This window comes from Mytilus galloprovincialis, chromosome 4, assembly GCF_965363235.1.
Source record: "Mytilus galloprovincialis chromosome 4, xbMytGall1.hap1.1, whole genome shotgun sequence".
NCBI classification, from domain to species: domain Eukaryota; kingdom Metazoa; phylum Mollusca; class Bivalvia; order Mytilida; family Mytilidae; genus Mytilus; species Mytilus galloprovincialis.
In genome coordinates this window covers 80,739,346-80,761,547 of record NC_134841.1, presented here as the reverse complement: position 1 = coordinate 80,761,547, position 22,202 = coordinate 80,739,346, and the positions used below count along the sequence as shown (strand labels likewise).

Here is a 22,202-nt window from a genome sequence, read left to right as displayed (position 1 = left end):
AACATACACTGAACGAATAAATTTGTAAATACAAAATTCATAAAACATGGGGGTTATATTAAATCAATTTCAGAAAGACAACCATAACCTTTGACGCAATACCGCCGAAGAAAATAAAGTACATCGGTAAATAAAATAATCGTGTAGTAAGGTTTACAATGGAGAAATTACACAACACAATAACACACTATACAATATTATACAATTACTGTCTTTTGATGAGGTAAATGTGTAGTTTTATTGACTTTTGAAAAACTGATATACACTGAGGCCAACGGCCGAAGTGAATATCAGTTTTTCAAAAGTCAATTAAACCACATATTTACCGAAACAAAAGACAGTAATTGTTTTATTCCATATTCCGAGAGAAATGTATGTAAATGGCAATTATTAACCAAAACCAATTGTACATCAATCGTTTTTTTTACCAAAATAGTGCAGGTAAAAGCACGCGACGTTATGCGCGGTGAATATCCCTTTTCCGCAGGTGAATATGCTTATTTATTCAAAATCCCATTCATATAGAAAAACCTACTAAAGTTTTATCCATATGGCTAAAACTTTAGTAGGTTTTTCTATATGAATTGGATTTTGAATGAATAAGCATATTCACCTGCGAAAAAGAATATTCACCGCGCAAAACGTCGCGTGAATTTACGTGTATAATTTTGGTAAAAAACGTTTGATGTACAATTGATTTTGGTGTGGTTTTATTGACTTTTGTTTTAGGGATATTGATATTGATTTTGTTATCAGTAAATTGAAAGTAAACTAATTATTATTATTATTATTATATGTATATGCACATCACTGCTCTATAATCTGTCGATACCTGATCTTGCACAAGGTTATGTTTTTCTTTTAATGTTTATGACGTCTTGACACTAAATTAATTTGATGTTGGATATTGATTGATAATGTAGTCTTTGATGCATGATTTTTTTTATTAGTTGTTATTGGCTTTGAACTAGCTGTCAGTAACTTAGTATTTTTATATATGTACTTAATGTCTTTTGGCTATTGGGATGTACATTTACTCGGCTAAGTCCACTCTGTTTTGTTAGAATATTTATATTTGTATCCGTCAGATTCGATAAGCCTTTTAAACTGAATTGTATGGTGTGTTCTTATATTGTACTGTTACACCACTGTCCCAGTGTAGGAGAGAGTTGGCACCTGCTAACATATTAACCCCGCCACATATTGTATGTATGTTCCTGTCCCAAGAGCCTTTAATTCAGTGGTTGTCGTTTGTTGCTCCGTAGCATATATGTATTTCGTTCATTATTTTGTATATAAATTTGGACGTTAGTTTTTTCGTTTGAAGTGATTTACAATGGGTATTGGGTTTGGCAATATATTGAATAACCACCATCAGGTTTCAGGAAGTAGCCTAAGCGATGGAATTTTCAGGCAATTATTTAATAGCTAGGCCTCAACTTAAGCGTTATGCATAATTACATGTATTGCTGCTAACCTATGCAAAACAATAAACAATAAAAAAATTTTAGAAACAGAAATAAACTACAACCACAAAATCACAGGCTCCTGATTTTGGACAGGCATATAAAGAATGTGTCGTGGTTAGATAAAGGCAATATTAGTATTCCGCTGTTCAATAGCCAGAAATCGATTTAACTTGAACAAATCCAGCTCGAGGGAAACACATCAACTTTAAGAGGAAAACAACGGAACAGAAACACTGAACTGCTACAATAACTAACGCAACATACATGAAAACGGACTAATTGATAACAAATTCCATATTCCTGACTAAGTACAAGACATTTAAAGTAAAATGGTCGGTTGAACCAGGATTTATGGATAGCCAAACCTCCCGCTTATATATAGAAATGTTGAATATATAACTAAAAAAGACACTATTTCGTTACATGAATGCAGATAAAATAATTGCAAGAACACTCAAGACAGACCAATACGTAAAAAAATATATATATAATAGTACATTTCAACATGTAAACCAAAGAATAACAACGAACAACTAAAATTAATTTACGTCAGTACACAAGTTCAGCACAAAAGAATTATGAACTGTACGTCACACGAATATGTCAACGCCGTAAATAGTGGAAATGTAGACACATACATATCATATAGATCAACCAATTCGTGATGGTGTTATTTTGATTCTTTCCTACTCATAACTCTATAAGAACAGTTTCGGCGTTAGGAGCATAATCCTGTATATGAAGTCCGTATAGTGTGAACAGGCACAAGCAAAACGTATCAGCTGAGATATTTTAAAACAATACGATGGTGCAGAGGGTATGTTACTTCTAAGAAATAGGAACTTGATAATTTGGAAGTTGAATTCGTTCCGTTTGTCATAGAGTTTAGTGTAAATTCGTCCATCTGTATAAATATTGAGGAACAGATCAATTAAACATGTTTACGGGCGCCAACCTCTCCCCTAACATAGGACAGAGATGTAACATCACCACATACGAACAAACTAAAATATCAGTTAAAAGGAGCTTAGCTCATCAGAGATGAAAAAAAAACAACAAAAACACAAAGCACAGACCAGACGTGGCGGGGTATTTTTACATCCCAACAAGAAGAAAGACAAGAAAAGTACAGATCTGAGATTATTTGAAGTTATCTGTCCAGTAATCTACACTCAAAACTAGTTAAAAGGCAATAACAACTAATAAAAAAAATCTGAAAGGTTGGACTTATTTTGGTCAATCTATTTAGAACAATTGTATATTAATAGTCTTGTACTGGTTAGAAAATACATCAAATAACACCATTTAGAACAAGACATTGAATGCATTCATTGTATTGTAAGAGAAGATATTTAGATTGTTTGCTCATATCAGATCTTTGAAATCTTAGTATCATCATCTTATTCATGCCTCCGCAAGATTGGTTAGTTTCACAGTAAGCACGACTTTGGTATTCATAGTTTTGATAGAGGTTTCGTAGTGCATTCTGCAGACCTAGTATGAATAAAGCTTAATGTGTAAGGACACGTAATTTTGAAATCAAGAAGGAAGGAAGATTTAATTCTCATCTTTGGTTCCATTAAAAAAATAACAGAACAATATAAAAAAAAAAAGATGTGGTATGATTGCCAATGAGACAACTATCCACAAAAGACCAAAATGACACAGACATTAACAACTATAGGTCACCGTACGGCCTTAAACAATGAGCAAATCCCATACCGCATAGTCAGCTATAAAAGGCCCTGCTCAGAACTTCCTCTTTGGTTAGCGGCATAGGAGTATTAGTACTGCAACCAGAGTTCATTTTTTAAAACTTTAATGGTCCGGAAGAACACACACCTAAATTATATATCGATGGAAAGAGGAAAACGTGTACAATAAGAAAAGTTGGGTCGTAAAAATCCAGAGTGGTCACAATTTTGTGAAATTGAGGTCAAAGGTCAGACCTAGAAATATCAATATTTCAACCACAAGGACAAAAAGGAGAAATATTCTGATATTTATTCGACAGAATGCTACAAAAACGATTCAATCATAAGCATATGCTATAAACGATGTTAAAACGACAAATTTGACTACTTATATGAAGAGCTGCCATTACAAAATGGCGTTGATTTGGAACCTTCTGATTTTTTTCCATTTAAGACATAGCAAAAGAAGAAGTGGCCTTGACCTTTTCACATCCATAAACTTTCATATTGTGTATAGTATTTCACTATAGTATATTACAGAATTATTTTCTAAAGTATAAAACACCAGTTTATCAAATTATTTCAATATTTTTTCTATCTTTGAAAAAAACAAAATTCAAGCGCTGAAACAGTGTTTTTAATTTTGCATCTTAAAGGTTGTGTATTTTGTGAAAATTAGTATCTAGTTATAGATAAATACATATTGTGTATTTGCAAAGTCTGGACAGAGCAGTTATAACATAAAATATACTATAGTCACCCGAGGCGAATGCGAGGTTTAAAAAAAATGAGTGTAAAACAAAGTTAGTTTGGTGCATGAACATTTTTTTAGTGGGATAATCCTGGTAAAAAAAGTTAACTCCTTAATTGTTTAAGGGAAGGATGAAATATTATACAATGCAATGCCAATTTTCTGATGTTGTAATTCAAAATCAGTCATGATCCTTATATAACTTTTAAAAGCGACACACAATAGCTCAAGTATTCATAAAATAGCGACATAAATCAATCTCTGAGTCATCATATGCGGATTCAGTACGCGTATTAGCATTACAAGACACTTCCCTTTTTTATAAGAACAAGTTCGGCGCAGGACAGAGTTTGTTCAAAGCAAACACAGTTGTTGAGTACAAATGCTATCTGGAGCGTAAATACCGTCATGATTCGGTCAAACTCGTCAGATATAGTCTTACCTTTGCATAGGAAACACAAAAGAAATGTGAGTACAAAGTTTCGATCAATGTTCGTGACCCATATTCCCATATGCATATGCATGATGTATCTGCACTGCCAATCCCAAATGTAATGGGGCGAATTTTGCTACAGAAACGATTGATTTTGTAATAGCCATACATTTACGAATTTTTGTTATCTTTAGGGACAATATACGGTTCAGAAACGCCTTTGTGTTATTTTTCATCAACTAACTAACAAATGAACTTTTGAGCCTATAGTACTGCAACTGACATCGAAAAAGACGCTTAGTTAACGAGTTTAATGGTCCGGAATAACACACGGCTGCAAATTGTTTTAAATGATAGAATAATATCTATACTTTAATTTCCGTCGGGTCGTAAAAAGTTTCTATGGTCACATTTTTGTATTTTATCCCTTTAATGGGGGTACCCCTCAATTTACGGTTTTGGGTAGTTACCTTAAAATCCAAAAATATATTTTTGGGTTAAATTTCCCGCTATTTTCGTAAATATTTTCTATGCACATATCATCAAGGATCATCGGAATGATGAAGACATAAATATAATACCATCTCCAAGTAAAACTTTCAAACTTAAATTTGGCTGTTTTTTAGTTACAAATTTAACGCGTTTTTCTTTGAAAACGAGAAAACATATGATTCAAAAACAGTATTTGACATTTGAGAGGACAAAACATATTATTGCGATACTGCATGCAAATTTTGTTGGGCAAATTCCAAACAATTTTGTCAAAAAATCCAAAAATAAAAACATCATTTGTACCTTTTTTAATTACGGAAAATTCCTATCCGTCAATCAGCTCCACCATTTATTTTTTCCTTCACAATCAATTTGATAGTTTCGATGTGATTATGTAGATTTTTTAGGAGAAGTTAATCTATTTTTGAGTGATTTGAATATATATAGTAGTTCTTTTGTGTATTTTCCGTAAATAAGTTATATTTTTGTTAATTAAATTTTGACTTTATATAAAAGTTAACCAAATCCTTCGGATAAGACGTTTTTCCGGATAATGACTATAGTTGACATTGTGTGAAAAAACATTGTATGTCAATGTTTAACCTCAGAGCAATTAATATGCATGCAAGTGGTCGGGGAAAAGTACTATTGAAGTTTCGCAGAGATTTGGTGTGTGACAAGGTGATGCTAAAACCAACTTCTCTTGATATTATGCAACATGCCACCTACGGACCCCTCAAAGAGTTGATGCAAGGGTTTTTAACGTGCTAAGAAAGTGACACTCCCTTTACATCGGATTTAACGTCCCCATTCTGACCGGACGTGACTGCGAACTTGATACATCCTGCACAGCCAAACGGACGCCCCACTTCGTTTTACTGCCGGTCGGGAGAAGACCAAGTGACCATATTTCGTTTCCCCAGTCACCCTTGGGGAACTTTAAATTAGAAACAACAGAAATCCATATATGTGATCAAACTGATCGACATGTATCCTCACAACCTGACACTTTTATACGATCTCGCGCTCAGTTTCTTCATTGTAGTTTGGATATGAAAACAGGGTTTTTGTGTAAAAGAACAACCTTTAAAAAAAACCCAGAAAACTACGTAAAACTGAGTCCTCTAAACGTGTTGACAGTCTTTTAAGTTGTGCTTATTAATGTGAGTAATCATTTATCTATGCATAACCAAGTACTTATTGAAGTCAACACCTGTGCAATAAAGTAAAACAGTTACTGAAAAATTAGAATTTGAACTTGCTGTCAGTTCATTAATAACGATTGTTAGTGATGTGATTTGTTCTTCCATAAGAAAAAGCCTTTCTTATGTAGCACATCCTCTATATATACCGATCAATTTTACCCAAGATTGTCTCTGATGCTTACCAAACTGCCAAACTCCAGAACTAACTAGATATTGTGACACCTTACAATTCAGACACAGTGGGGCCAAGGGATACGAAATATAGAGTTTAGCTCTGAACTCAATTTAGGGGATGCCATATTTGCTGTAGGAAAATTGAAGTCTATGTTAAGACTTTCAGAATTACACCAAGGTGTGTCTGAAAATATCAAGGATACATTAAAAGAAGAACAATTACTTCACCCTGCTACCAGTGCTCTTATGAGCTATGTCCTCGTTTTGGTATTTCTATGGAAATGATGCCCGCATAGCTTGTTAATAGATATAGAAAGATGTGGTATGAGTGCCAATGATACAACACACCATCCAAGTCACAATTTATAAAAGTATACCATTAAAGGTCACGGTCCGGTCTTCAACATGGAGTCTAGTATACTAGTATATGATGAGTTTCCGAGTGAGTTGTTAATACTTAATTCCGTTATCAAGTAGTTTATGTTATGTGTTTTACACACAAAAGCGTTTGCATGAGCTTTATTAGCGGGGAGTTCGAACAACAACATCACATATACGTATGATCGGTGACTAGCAACATTCATGTGAAGAAGATATATGTATTATGAGTGTTCATAGACATATTCAGGTTTTTTTTGAATTTTTATTTTTATAAATGTCATCACTGCAAAACCGATTCTAAAGTAATACCACCATCTTCTTTTTAGCGGTTAGCTCATTGTCTGTCATAATAATCGACTGAATCCATTCGTATTTTAATATTCGTTCTTTTCCCTATTTATGGATTCACGGCCGGTTTTTCGAAACTACATGATGTAAACAATCTTTTAATCAATTTATTGTATTGAACTCCCTGACTTTGAAATTGAAACCTGGAAGATAACATTGCAACAGATATTTTTTTATTGAGTGGCAGCCAGTATTCAACAGCTGTGTTGGCTTGCTTCCTGTAGTAGCGAGGAAACTTATTCTGATTTTCAAATTTTTTGTCCTCTTTAATTTCTTTGTTAAGTTGGTGGTCATCCTTTTGGTAGCTTAAATGTGCAGGATTTGCATTGTGAGTTGAACTTTTATAACGTATGGTCTAGAAAGGTATAGGGGAGGTTTGTGCATGAATACATTATAAAACATGTTCAAATCCGACACATTTTGTGCCTGTACCAAGTCCGACTGTCTGTGCCACATGTGTTGTTCGTAGTGGTTTGTATTTGTTTGAACGTCTATCTTTATTTCTTTTTTCTTTTTCTCTTTTGTCTAATATTTTTGCAGATTCCGATTAAACTTTTTCTGTATTCTTCACTTTTTCTTTATACGCCCATTATATGCGCAAACTAGACAATTTAGATTTAATCTTCTAAGTAAATTACTTTTGATTCATCAATATACATAGGTTGTTACTCAATGAAATGAAAACATATATGAATCTCATAACCAAAGGAGCTCTTATTCAAATAAGTCTAATAAGTAATAGCTTTCACCTTTAGATGTTTTTCTTTCTTTAAAAATACGTTCGTGTTAGAAGATAAGTGATTGCTTTGTGAGATCGTTTACTTAACCTTTTCTTCTAACTATTGCACACATCTATTATTCTTCCATTTATTGTATGGATTTGTACGGAAGCCGGTTAGTGTCAGGGTAGAGTTTTATTTTTAAGTCGTTAGAACGACTTAGCTAACTTGTTTAAACGACTTAGCTAAGTTGTTATAACGACTAAGAATATTTATCTTGTTATAACAACTTAGCCAACTTGTTTAAACGACTTAGCTAAGTTGTTATAACGACTTAGCATATTTATCTTGTTATAACAACTTAGATAACTTGTTTTAACGACTTAGCTTACTTGTTTATAACGACTTAGCTAATTTAACTCGTTATAACAACTTAGCTTACTCGTTATAACGACTTAGCTAAGTCGTTTAAACAACTTACCTATCTCGTTTCAACAACTTAGCTTAGTTGTTTAAACGACTTAGCTAAGTCGTTATAACGAGTTAAATTAGCTAAGTCATTATAACAAGTTAGCTAATTTGTTTAAACAAGTTAGCTAAGTCGTTTTAACGAGTTAGCTAAGTTGTTTAAACAAGTAAGCTAAGTCGTTAAAACAAGTTAGCTAAGTTGTTATAACAAGATAAATATGCTAAGTTGTTTAAACAAGTAAGGTAAGTCGTTAAACCAAGTTAGTTAAGTTGTTATAACAAGATAAATATGCTAAGTCGTTGTAACAACTTAGCTAAGTCGTTTAAACAAGTTAGCTAAGTTGTTATAATAAGATAAATATGCTAAGTCGTTATAAAAACTTAGCTAAGTCGTTTAAACAAGTTAGCTAAGTCGTTATAGCGACTTAAAAATAAAACTCTACCCTGACACTAACCGGCTTCCGTAGATTTGAATTGCATCATTATTACAAAGTTATGCATCTAAAAAGTTATAACTTCTTATCATATTTACATTATATCAAATAGAAATATGATAATAAATTTTAAAAAGAGAATTATTCGAGACAGAGAAGAAGAAGAATACAGTGAACAACAAAACAGAAAAATAACAAAGAACATTGTTTTAATATGACAGTAACGATTTAGATATAAGTACAAAATGAGCGGGCGAGTGTAGATCTTCATCGGTTTGATGTATGTATTCTGCTTCTGAAATATAATAATAACAATTATTTGTTTGTATCATTATAATTATAGAAATATTCATCAGTAGTATTAATTATTGAAGTATTTGGTTTTTGTTACGGTAGTTTAAGAATGAGAGTATTCCGCCAGCTTGGATTGGTTTGTTTTTATTACTTTAAAAGTTATCAAATATGATATAAAACTGCAGTTTATTAAGACTATTCTTTTAGATGTGAAACCTTATATTATTGCATCTTACCAAACAACAACCAGGGGCCTGGTTTTCCAAAGTATCCTAAGAATCATAGATATTATGTATTATTCAATTTAACAATGTTGGTAATTTATAAGATGATTAAAAAATATCATAGATGATGGAGGAAATAAATAAATAAAAGTTTTTAATTGCATGATATGCAATGATGTCGCACCTTGGAGAATACATCTTTAGAAATTCAAATGTTGAATTATTAATCGAAACCTTTGTTTATATGTTTTCCTTTAATCTAAAAATATAGTAACGCTAAGCACACAACACTTTAATACCATATCATTTATCACTATACAATTTGTAGTTTAAAGGAAGTTGTTCTGGTTGGATATTTGTCAATCATATAACATTACATAACATTATATTCGAAATGTATTGTTGTAGTTTAATACTAGAACTTTTGGTTTCAAAACAAGCATGTAACAGTATATATTTATTCCCGAAAACACAAAACAAATGACCATCAGTGGTATATATACGGCGAATCTATAAAAAAATGTTTGGGTATTCAACACCGACACATGTATTTTTTCATTGGTATCATTTTAAACGTAGTTGTATGAGTATTTTTCCTTTATATATATTTATGAATTGTCATGTTTATTTATTTTTTTCGACTCAGGATTAGACAGTGTAAGCTATTATTACTAGTGCTTTGTACTTAGTATAAAGGAATTGACTAGCCGTTTAGATAATAGGCATATTTCTAAACTACGGGGTCAGATTAACAATTCAATGGTTTTATTTTAAAGATGTATTCTTCTTCCGGTATCATTGCATATTATGGACATTTGTTATATCGCTTAAATACTTTAGTAAGTTTTCGACGTATTTTACATGAGTAACAAGACGGCCGTAGCATATAGAGAAGGATCTACCACTCTAACTAGGATGACTGAAATCCCCCCTGTATTGGTGCAGTTCTTATTGTTCAGTTTTTAGTTCTGTGGAGTGTTTTTGTGCACTTGTTTGTCATTTCTTTATTTATAAGGGGGCATGGCGTTATCACTCTCTCTTCGACTTACGTGTTTTGACAATCTAATTAAAAACCGATCTCTCATCGCTCCTGTTTCTGATATGTCGCGTGGGAGATCTAACGAAACCCGCTTTGAGGTCACATGTGAGTGACCTCGTAGGTGTGTCTTTTTCGACCAATGAAATTGAGTCTTCCACGATCTTGGAAGTTTAACGTAAGGCAAGGGGATGTAACTCATTTTATTTACGACGAAATCGTCAGTCATAATAATTCATAAACTTTTTTGATTGGCTTATTAATAGGTCGTCAACTCATTTGCATATCTTTATAAATTCATGACTTTTAGTTCACTCACATGTGACCTCAAAGCCGGTTTCGTTAGATCTCCCACGCGACATATCAGAAACAATAGCGATGAGAGATCGGTTTTTAATTAGATTGGTGTTTTGAAAGTCCCTTAGGTATCCCTCAATCCCTTTTTATTTGTTGTATAAGAAAATGAACAGTAGAGATAATTACCTGAAGCTGTTTAATATGATTTGTAACCACCTTTTCCTCCAAGTCCACCACCTCCACCACCACTGACAACAACACCTCCGCCATATCCTCCTCCGTATCCACCTCCGTATCCACCTCCGTATCCACCACCATATCCTCCTCCGTATCCACCTCCATATCCATCATTGCCGCCGTGTCCCCCGCCACTTACAACAACAACTCCACCTTTTCCACCGCCGTTGCCAAATCCTCCTCCGAATCCGCCTCCATTTCCTCCTCCGTATCCACCGCCATATCCACCCCCGTATCCGCCTCCGTATCCACCACCATATCCGCCTCCGTTTCCACCATTGCCACCGCTTACAACAACAACACACCTTTTCCTCCGCCTCCTCCAATTCCTCCTCCAATTCCTCCTCCATATCCTCCGCCATATCCACCTCCATATCCACCACCATATCCACCACCGTTTCCTCCTCCATATCCACCATTACCGCCGTATCCTCCACCACTTACGACAACAACTCCACCTTTGCCACCTCCTCCTCCAATTCCTCCTCCGTATCCTCCTCCATATCCACCTCCATATCCTCCTCCATTTCTTCCTCCATATCCACCATTACCGCCGTATCCTCCACCACTTACGACAACAACTCCACCTTTGCCACCTCCTCCTCCAATTCCTCCTCCAATTCCTCCTCCATATCCTCCTCCGTATCCTCCGCCATATCCTCCACCATATCCTCCACCTTTTCCTCCAAGTCCACCACCTCCACCACCACTGACAACAACACCACCACCATATCCTCCTCCGTATCCACCTCCATATCCACCGCCATATCCTCCGTATCCTCCTCCATATCCACCATTGCCGCCGTGTCCCCCGCCACTTATAACAACAACTCCACCTTTTCCACCTCCTCCTCCAATTCCGCCTCCATTTCCTCCTCCGTATCCTCCTCCATACCCTCCTCCTCCAAATCCTCCTCCAAGATTCAAGCTACCACCTTTTGATCCGACTGGAAGGTAAGTGCTTACTGATCCATATCCACTGCCTGAACCGTATCCTTGATTACCATAACCAATATTACTACTGGATCCATAACCGCCATGACCTCCACTAACAACCATGACATTACCGCCACCATAGCCGCCGCCAAATCCATAGCCGCCAGTATTTCCATAACCGCCTGATCCATATCCTCCTCCGTATCCTCCGCCACCACCACCACCACCACCACCTCCTCTGACAACCGTAACTACTCCACCTCCACCTCCACTGCCATAGCCACTGTTATAGCCGCCATATCCACTTGCCTGGGCAGTGGCTATCAAAAATGCAACAAATAATGGGACCATTTTCAATCAAATGTTTCCCTGTAAAACAAATGTTTATTGTATTAATTCATAATGATCTAATGAGGAAAACAAATGCCATGGTAAATTTTGCAATCAGTAAACGATATGACAAAAGCATGTAAGTGGCTTTAGAACTAAAGATACTAATTAAATTTTCAAATTATATTAGTGAATTTTACTTTTAATAAGATGTCATCAAAATTTCTAAATTGATATATTTGACCTGGAAACATAGTGTATGTCTTAACCGAACACGAACCACAACTTTAACCAAAATGTATCCCACATCACATCTTCAGTGTATAATGCATGAAACATGTATGTGTTATTTCTTCAGTAAAAAATTATTTTTTTTTTACATTAAACGTTAAAATTAGTTGATAAAAATTCACCAAATTTTTTTTTTGATTGGAAAAAGTGAGCGTTGTTACTATCGTCTTTGCAAGGATACTATCCTAACGTACCAAAATATTAAATGCATTTTTTTTTTTAAATGGATATATATTGTATACTCCACTGAAAAAAAAAACAACTGTACATATTAAAAAAAAAACGCATACAATTATATATGATTGGTTACCGATATGATCCAAGGATTTATTTGTTTTATACCGTGACGCTTAACACTCTATTAGCAATATCATCGACCAAAAAAAAAACAATAAAATATTTTTCAGAAGCTAACTACTTTGTTTATCTATGAATGTAGTTTATTTAATTGACGTAACCCCACATATCGCCTTTTATTCATATTATAACACTTATGTTACCATCCTCAGTGAATTCCAAGTGTTTGCCTGTAGCACCAACTTTGTTTATTTAGTGATGGGGTTATCGTTGTTCGTTTGTGTTTTATGATAAATGTTTTTATTTAAAAGAAATAAAACAAAATTATTTTTTTCCATGACAAATAGAAACAATATTCAATAAATGGTATTCAATTTCCCAATGTTCAGTAACAACAAACTATTCATTTTTAAAATGTCTTCTGTAATAGTTTTAAATATGCCCCCTCCGAAAATTCAAACACACACGAAATAAAAGGTTCATATTGTTGCTTGAATACAACGAAACCTCTTCATATATCTCTTAACATTTTCTATCTCTCCAAATTATACCAAATATGACATATGACATCTTTGACTGACCTCATCTGAAATAGTATATTCACATTCTACTTTTCTTTTTACACAAATACTGGTTTAAATACTACAACTAGTTGTGTTAATTCCTAAATACAGTAACACAGCTTTATTTTGTGCAATGTCAATTTCATCATGGAACACTTTTTCCAGCATCAGGGGTTCATTAAGGAATGAAAATAAGTTTGAAATTTGTGTTACAATTTATATATAGAAATCAATGGTTAAAATTAAATTGCAGTAAAAAAACAATATTAGGTCAATGGCATTAAAATATAAACTTTTTTGTATTCGGTACAAAACTGGGGAAGGGATCGGTAAAACCCTTCTCCAGTTTCTCAGCCTCATGCATACAAAAAAGTTTATATTTTTTCTAACATTGACCTAATATTGTATAGGTGAATAATTCATCATCAATGTTTTCATCTTATTTTGACAAAATTGAACCATACTGCCTGCTAAAAGCTAATTTTTATTTTACTATTTCACTTTCATTAATGATTGAACAAAAAAAATCATATTTCAGATTTTGTATATATCTCTTAGCTATTGTCCCTGTAAGACGTCGATTGAGACTTCATTAATATAAAAAATAAGGTGTAACACCATTATGAACGCCAATGAGACCAAATATCCAGTAGGGACCTTATGATAGCTTTACAGTGCGGTATGATTGATGTACATAAAACATGAATGGAAAGAAAACAATATATGACAAACGACGACAACCACAACTGCAGGCTATTGACTTGGGGCAAGCACATACAGAATGTCGCTGGATTAAACATGTTTGTGGGCCATGACCACTTCACTAATCTCAGACAGTAGTGTGACAGTACAACGCATAAGATTGACACAAAGCACAACAACGAAAGGTATCGACCTAAGAGTACTCTCTGTTAGTACTGTTACACAGATAATTACAACTTTTAAAAAAATGATTTCGCAGACAATTATCCAGCAGTTCATATCCAATGGATTTAGTATAGAAACGTCATAAACAGTATGAGACATATATGACATTGTGCAATGCCAAAATATAAGTATCGACAGGATGAAGAAACTTTACATGAAAAGTATCAAAATTTACGGGCTCTTTCTTAAACAACATCGCCATAAAACCAGGATGTTATATTCTGTTCGCAATTAGCTCTTTACGCGTTCAGACAAACCTAAAAAAAAACAATTTATAAACGATTCTAATTAATTGATGGTATCGAAATCCCTGTTTGAAACTGAAACCTGTTAGGATTGTTGTGTATTTTTTTTTTACGCGACATTATTCAACCAACAGCTATGGATGTATGCAATATTCCTGTAGGAGCAAATGTTTTCTCTGTTTATGTGCAGTTTTTTATTCCTTCGTTCGGTAAAGTAATCATCCTGTTGGTTGGTGGACTGTGCAAAGGTTTTTTTTTTATCGTGTGTAGATCTGTAATAAAGAACAGTTTAGGAGGGGGAAGGGGGTTGTACTAATGCATTTTATGACCGGTTGAACTTTGCACATTTAGATATCAGATTGACTGGACCATGTATCGTTTGCTATTATTTGTCTGTGTTAGTACGTCTAATCTTCTTTCTTTTTTGTTTTGGCGGAGGAAGATTGTTGTTTTTGTTGTTGTTTTTGTTGGCTTCTAATATTTTATTTTGGGGTTTGTTGTTTTGTTTTTGTTTTTAATATTTTTGAAGTACATACTTGTATACATCTTATATACATGTAATATTGATTTCTTTAAACGCTCATTATATTGCAAAATAGAACTCATCGTTTTCAGAAACTTCTTTTGACCCATCAATAAACATAGATTTTTACTTTATTAAATGAAAAACCATCGAATCTCATAACCCAAGATGCTTAAAGTTAAAGAAGTCTAGGCCTCATTTAAATAAGCAAACGTGTTTACTTTCAGATGTTTTCTTTCTTCCTTTAAAATGCGTTAGTGTAGATTAGAGATTGCTTTGTACGATAGTTCACGCTATTTTTTCTGACTATTCAACAAATCTATTCTTCTTACATTTGTAATTGTAAGAATTTAAATGCATTCATTATAAAAAAAAAAGTAATATAATAGGAGACGAGCATCTAATTGTTATAGTTTTTCTCTCATCATATTTGCATTATATCAAATAGAAATTTGGTAATAAATAAAAAATAGAGAATTATTTAAAACAGAGAAGAAGAAGAATACGGTAAACAAACAAAACAGAAAAATAACAAAGAACATTGTTTTACTATGACAGTAACGATTTAAATATATGTACAAAATGAGCGGGCGAGTGTAGATCTTCATCGGTTTGATGTATGTATTCTGCTTCTGAAATATAATAATAACAATTATAATTATAGAAAATATATGATATCAATCAGTAATATTATTTAGTGAATAAGTATTTGGTTTTTGTTACGGTAGTTTAACTCACTTTAAAAAAGAGAGTATTACGCCAGCTTGTATTGGTTATTTTTTAATTGAATTAACAAATTTGATATAAAACTGCAGTTTATTTAGACTATTCCTTTAGATAGGAAATTTTATAGTATTGCATCTTACCAGACAGCAACAAGGGACCTGGCTTTCCAAAGTATCTTAATACCAATAGATATTATGTATTATTCAATTAAACAACAATGATGATTTATAAGATGATTAAAAAATATCATAAAACAGTGAAGAAATAAATAAATAAAAGATATTAATTGCATGATATGCAATGATGTTGCAAGAGGAATGCATATTTAGAAATTAAATTTTGATCTGAGCGTCACTGATGAGTCCTGTGTAGACGAAACGCGCGTTTGGCGTATTGAAAGGTAATCCTGGTACCTTTGATAACTTTGAATTGTTAATCGAAACCTTTGTTTAAAGTTTTTGACTTTTATCTAAAAAGATAGTTACGCTAAGCACACAACACTACTAATACCATATCATTTATCACTATAAACAATTTGTTGTTTAAAGGAAGTTGTTCTGGTTGGATATTTGTCATATAACATTACATAACATTATTTAACATTATATTTGAAATATATTGTTTTAGTTTAATACTATAACTTTTGGTTTCAATAAAAAAAAATGTAACAGTATATCTATTTTGCCGGAAACACAAAACAATTAGCCATCAGTGGTCTATACGGCGAATCTTTAATTTTGTGTGGGTCTTCAACGCCGATACATATATTTTTTCATTGGTATCATTTTTAACGTAGTTCTATGAGTATTTTTCCTTTATATATATTTATGCATTGTCATGTTTATTTATTGTTTTGACTCAGGGTAAGACGGTGTACTCTGTTATTACTAATGCTATGTACTTAGCGTATAAAGGAATTAATTAGACGTTTAGATTATAAGCATATTTCTAAACTAAGGGGTCCGATTAACAATTCAACATTTTGATTTTTCTTCTTACGATATCATTGCATATCATGCACATTTTTTTATATCGCTTAAATACTAAATAAGTTTTCGACGTATTTTACATGAGTAACAAGACGGTCGTAGCATATAGAGAAGGATCTACCACTCTAACTAGGATGACTGAAATCACCCCGTAATTTAGTGCAGTTCTTATTGTTCAGTGTTTAGTGATGTGGAGTGTTTTTGTGCACTTGTTTGTCTTTTCTTTATTTATAAGGGGGCATGGCGTTATCACTCTCTCTTCGACTTACGTGTTTTGAAAGTCTGTTAGGTATCCCTCAATCCCTTTTTATTTGTTGTATAAGAAAATGTACAGTAGAGATAATTACCTGAAGCTGTTTAATATGACTTGTAACCACCTTTTCCTCCAAGTCCACCACCTCCACCACCACTGACAACAACACCTCCGCCATATCCTCCTCCGTATCCTCCTCCGTATCCACCTCCGTATCCACCGCCATATCCTCCTCCGTTTCCACCTCCATATCCACCATTGCCGCCGTGTCCCCCGCCACTTACAACAACAACTCCACCTTTTCCACCGCCGTTGCCAAATCCTCCTCCGAATCCGCCTCCATTTCCTCCTCCGTATCCACCGCCATATCCACCCCCGTATCCGCCTCCGTATCCACCACCATATCCGCCTCCGTATCCACCATTGCCACCGCTTACAACAACAACTCCACCTTTTCCTCCGCCTCCCCCAATTCCTCCTCCAATTCCTCCTCCATATCCTCCGCCATATCCACCTCCATATCCACCACCATATCCACCACCGTTTCCTCCTCCATATCCACCATTACCGCCGTATCCTCCACCACTTACGACAACAACTCCACCTTTGCCCCCTCCTCCTCCAATTCCTCCTCCAATTCCTCCTCCAATTCCTCCTCCGTATCCTCCTCCATATCCACCTCCATATCCTCCTCCATTTCCTCCTCCATATCCACCATTACCGCCGTATCCTCCACCACTTACGACAACAACTTCACCTTTGCCACCTCCTCCTCCAATTCCTCCTCCAATTCCTCCTCCATATCCTCCTCCGTATCCTCCGCCATATCCTCCACCATATCCTCCACCTTTTCCTCCAAGTCCACCACCTCCACCACCACTGACAACAACACCACCACCATATCCTCCTCCGTATCCACCTCCATATCCACCGCCATATCCTCCTCCGTATCCTCCTCCATATCCACCATTGCCGCCGTGTCCCCCGCCACTTACAACAACAACTCCACCTTTTCCACCTCCTCCTCCAATTCCGCCTCCATTTCCTCCTCCGTATCCTCCTCCATACCCTCCTCCTCCAAATCCTCCTCCAAGATTCAAGCTACCACCTTTTGATCCGACTGGAAGGTAAGTGCTTACTGATCCATATCCACTGCCTGATCCGTATCCTTGATTACCATAACCAATATTACTACTGGATCCATAACCGCCATGACCTCCACTAACAACCATGACATTACCGCCACCATAGCCGCCGCCATATCCATAGCCGCCAGTATTTCCATAACCGCCTGATCCATATCCTCCTCCGTATCCTCCTCCTCCGCCACCACCACCACCACCTCCTCTGACAACCGTAACTACTCCACCTCCACCTCCACTGCCATAGCCACTGTTATAGCCGCCATATCCACTTGCCTGGGCAGTGGCTATCAAAAATGCAACAAATAATGGGACCATTTTCAATCAAATGTTTCCCTGTAAAACAAATCTTTATTGTATTAATTCATAATGATCTAATGAGGAAAACAAATGCCAGGATAAATTTTGCAATCAGTAAACGATATGACAAAAGCATGTAAGTGGCTTTAGAACTAAAGATACTAATTAAATTTTCAAATTATATTAGTGAATTTTACTTTTAAGATGTAATCAAAATTTCTAAATTGATATATTTTACCTGGAAACATAGTGTATGTCTTAACCGAACACGAACCACAACGTTAACCAAAATGTACCCCACATCACATCTTTAGTGTATAATGCATGAAACATGAATGTGTTATTTCTTCAGTAAAAAAAAAAAAAAAAAACAACATTAAACGTTAAAATTAGTTGATAAAAATTCACCAAATTTTTGTTTTGATTGGAACAAGTGAGCATTGTTACTATCGTCTTTGCAAGGATACTATCCTAACGTACCAAAATATTAAGTGCAAAATTTTTTAAAAATGGATATATATTGTATACTCCACTGAAAAAAAAACAACTGTACATATTAAAAAAAAACCGCATACAATTATATATGATTGGTTACCGATATGATCCAAGGATTTATTTGTTTTATACCGTGACGCTTAACACTCTATTAGCAATACCATCGACAAAAAACCAATAAAATATATTTTTCACAAGCCAACTATTTTAAGTATCTATGCATGTAGTTTATTTGACGTAACCCCACATATCGCCTTTTATAGATATTATATTCCTAATACTATAATCCTCAGTGAATTCCACTTGTTTGCCTGTAGCACCAACTTTGTATATTTAGTGATGGGGTTATCATTGTTTGTTTGTTTCTATGATTTTGTTTTTAATTAAAAGAAATAAAACAAATTATATTTTCCATGATGAACAGAAACAGTATTTTTTTCAATAAATATTTTACAATTTCCCAATGTTCAGTAAAAACAAACAATTCATTTTTAAAATTTCTTCTGAAACATTCATTTTTCAAGAAATTTAAAATCTAGCAACTAGTTTAAAATATGCCCCCTTCAAAAATACAAACGCACACCAGATAAAAGGTACGTATTGTTGTCTGAATATAACGAAACATCTACATATATCTATTAATATTTTCTGTATCTCCCACTTATGCCATATATGACATATGACATCTTTGCCTGACCTCATCTGAAACAGTATATTCACATTTTACTTTTCTTTTTACACAAATACTGGTTTATACTGCAACTAGTTGTGTTAATTCCTAAATATAGTAACACAGCTTTATTTTGTGCAATGTCAATTTCATCATGGAACTCTTTTTCCAGCATCAGGGGTTCATTAAGGAATGAAAATAAGTTTGAAATTTGTGTTACAATTTATATAGGAATCGATGGTTTAAATTAAATTGCAGTATAAAAACAATATTAGGTCAATGGCATCAAAATATAAACTTTTTTGTATTCGGTACAAAACTGGGAAAGGGATCGGTAAAACCCTTATCCAGTTTCTCAGCCTCATGCATACAAAAAAGTTTATATTTTTCTAACATTGACCTAATATTGTATATATACTGACACATATATTATTCCCACAGACCACATTACTAATAAAAAGGAAATGTCCTTACCTCAGTTAACTATGGCAAAACCCGCTTACTGTCTGACTGACGTACAATGTAAGCTTGGGTCTTATTTATATCTTGACCATAACTTGGTGTATTAAAGGTTATGCATTAGTTCACAAAAATCATCAAAACTTATGAATATGTTAATATATAAATGTCTATTTATCTTCATCATGAGTAGAAGCGACACTAGACCAATAAAGTATAGTAATATATTTGGTGTTAGGACCATCAAATCACCTTATTGTGGACATAAAATCATATGCTTCATTATCAAAGGAAACATATGTATAAATAATTGTCAAATATAGAGGTTTTGATTACGACTATACTATTATTTATATAATTATTTCATTGTGCAATGATGTTTAACATTGTATGTTAAAGGTGTCTGACTTTGCGTTTTGAAATTAGGCATTAATGTTTGTCAGCATATATAGTTGTACGTTAATGAAACCAGATTATACTGGAACCAAATAACTATGATTTATTATGAATATAAAAAGAGATACATATTGGTAATACATAAGTAAGACAGCAAAAACATATTACATGTCAAATAATAAACAGAAAGATTCCACTAGTTGTGAATACATTTAACAGAGACTACAAGACATGCATGCTAAAATTTCTTCAACGATTCTAAACCAATTCTAAAACATTACATTCAATGAAAACATTCCGAATTATCTTTTCAAATATGCTGAATTTTAACAGTGAGACACAAATCAAAACCACCACGAAAAAACATTTCTGACTTGATACAGGCATTGGATTAACATAGTGTGTTTATTTAAATCGCAAAACAACACAACTTCAAGTTAATATTACTGTATCTGAAAGGAAGTTTAAAGTTCATACTTTGTTTAATATTTTTTTAATATGTGTTCTCAAGTTTGCCCATTCTTTTTCACATGATTTTTGACGGACATGCAAAAGGCGACTGCCAATTGTAAGCTGCAATCGGTCACATGTCTTTAGGGTTTTCATTTTCATTCAAATGAAGTATCAATTCAGGGGTCGTGTTCTTGTTGTATTCGTTTTCTCTGCCACTTATTAGTTGCTTTAATTTATCCACAAGCACTCTTAACCACTTTCATTTTGCAATTCGCATATATGTTTACCTTTATTGGATGAATATCTGTTTCACAGATGATGACGAATTTGTTCAAATTGTCATCACCACAACCCTGTCGTGTTTTTCTAGAATTTGAAATCACCGAATTGACTTATCCTTACTTTTGTACTTGTACGAGCATCATTTCGTAGAGCCCTTCTGAAACACATAAGATCATCCCCTGATTTATTGAGGGGTTTGTGTTGCTTAGTCTTATGTTTCCCATATTGTGTTTTGAAGAATTGTTTGTCTTTTGGTCATAGTCATCTTTTTGCCATTACGTTGTCAGTTTGTCTTTGACATATGAGTTTGAATATTGCTTTGGTATCTCCTATATAATTCCATGTAATACATATGACTGTTTTATCGGCAAATCAAGAGCGAACTTGCTTGCGGACAATCAGAGCCACAAATTTGAAACATTTCGATTATCCTAGACAGATACGACATTTCCAGTGCTGAAATTCGGTATATGGCCAAACATACAAATGCTCTAATTCTAATATATCTTAATTAAACTGTTCTACTTTCTGCAATGGTTGTTACGCTTGTTGATGTATGATAATAGACATTGTGTTGTACCATATGCCCTAAGTAGGAAAGTGTTTGGCACAACTTTTTGGAATTGTGGGTCCTCAATGCTCTTCATCCTTGTACTTGTTTGGCTTTATAACTTATTTGATCTGAGCGTCATTGATGAGTCTTATGTAGACGAAACGCGCGTCTGGCGTATTAAGTTGTAATCCTGATACCTTTGATAACTATTTATCTTAATTATTAAGCACACTAATATTGAAAAAGATGAGAAAGTTGAGTACCCATCTTCCGAGTTGAGCAACGTTGACAGAATAAAGAGTTTTGCAGTATCAATGACAATTCATTTTTCCATGTTGCAAAGATTACAAAACTCCAATATTACTCAAGAACAGCGAAATCCAATATTTCTTTCCGTGATGTGTTTATTAAGTATTATGGTATTGTGTATTTTGTTAAATGTCGAGCAAGGCCATGCCTGATTTACACCAGTCAAGACTAAATTTGAAGGTCCAGACTAGTCGAGACTAGTTGAGACTGAGTCGAGACCATTTCAGACGACACCAAGCTCATCAAGTGCTGAATCAGACTAATTAAGTAAAGTCGAGACCTAGTCGAGTACAATTTAGTATAGTTAAGTACTGTCGAGGTAATGTCGAGACTAGTCGAGTAAAATGTGTGCTGACTTTACTGGTCGAGCACAAAATCTTGTCTTTTCAGACTGTAAGCAGTTTGTA

At 34.2% G+C, this 22,202-nt stretch overlaps 3 protein-coding genes across 3 annotated transcripts; all 3 read right to left on the bottom strand.

Moving 5' to 3' along the window:
* Window positions 1–8,744: 8,744 nt before the first annotated feature.
* Window positions 8,745–10,942, bottom strand: LOC143073760 (uncharacterized; the record flags this gene model as incomplete). The annotated part of the gene is made up of 2 exons (XM_076249515.1): window positions 8,745–8,863; window positions 10,606–10,942. A coding segment is annotated over one exon (327 nt), but the record flags the coding sequence as incomplete, so codon positions are not given.
* A 2-nt stretch (window positions 10,943–10,944) lies between these two features.
* LOC143073758 (uncharacterized) lies at window positions 10,945–12,185 on the bottom strand. Its single transcript, XM_076249514.1, has one exon. It carries the CDS (start codon window positions 11,941–11,943, stop codon window positions 10,945–10,947), a length of 999 nt encoding a protein of 332 aa, XP_076105629.1. The 5' UTR covers window positions 11,944–12,185.
* A 3,112-nt stretch (window positions 12,186–15,297) lies between these two features.
* On the bottom strand, window positions 15,298–18,196 carry LOC143073757 (uncharacterized). The gene is made up of 2 exons (XM_076249513.1): window positions 16,831–18,196; window positions 15,298–15,400 (listed from the first exon to the last, which is right to left on the bottom strand). Exon 1 carries the CDS (start codon window positions 18,194–18,196, stop codon window positions 16,841–16,843), a length of 1,356 nt encoding a protein of 451 aa, XP_076105628.1. The 3' UTR covers window positions 15,298–15,400; window positions 16,831–16,840.
* Between the last annotated feature and the right edge of the window lie 4,006 nt (window positions 18,197–22,202).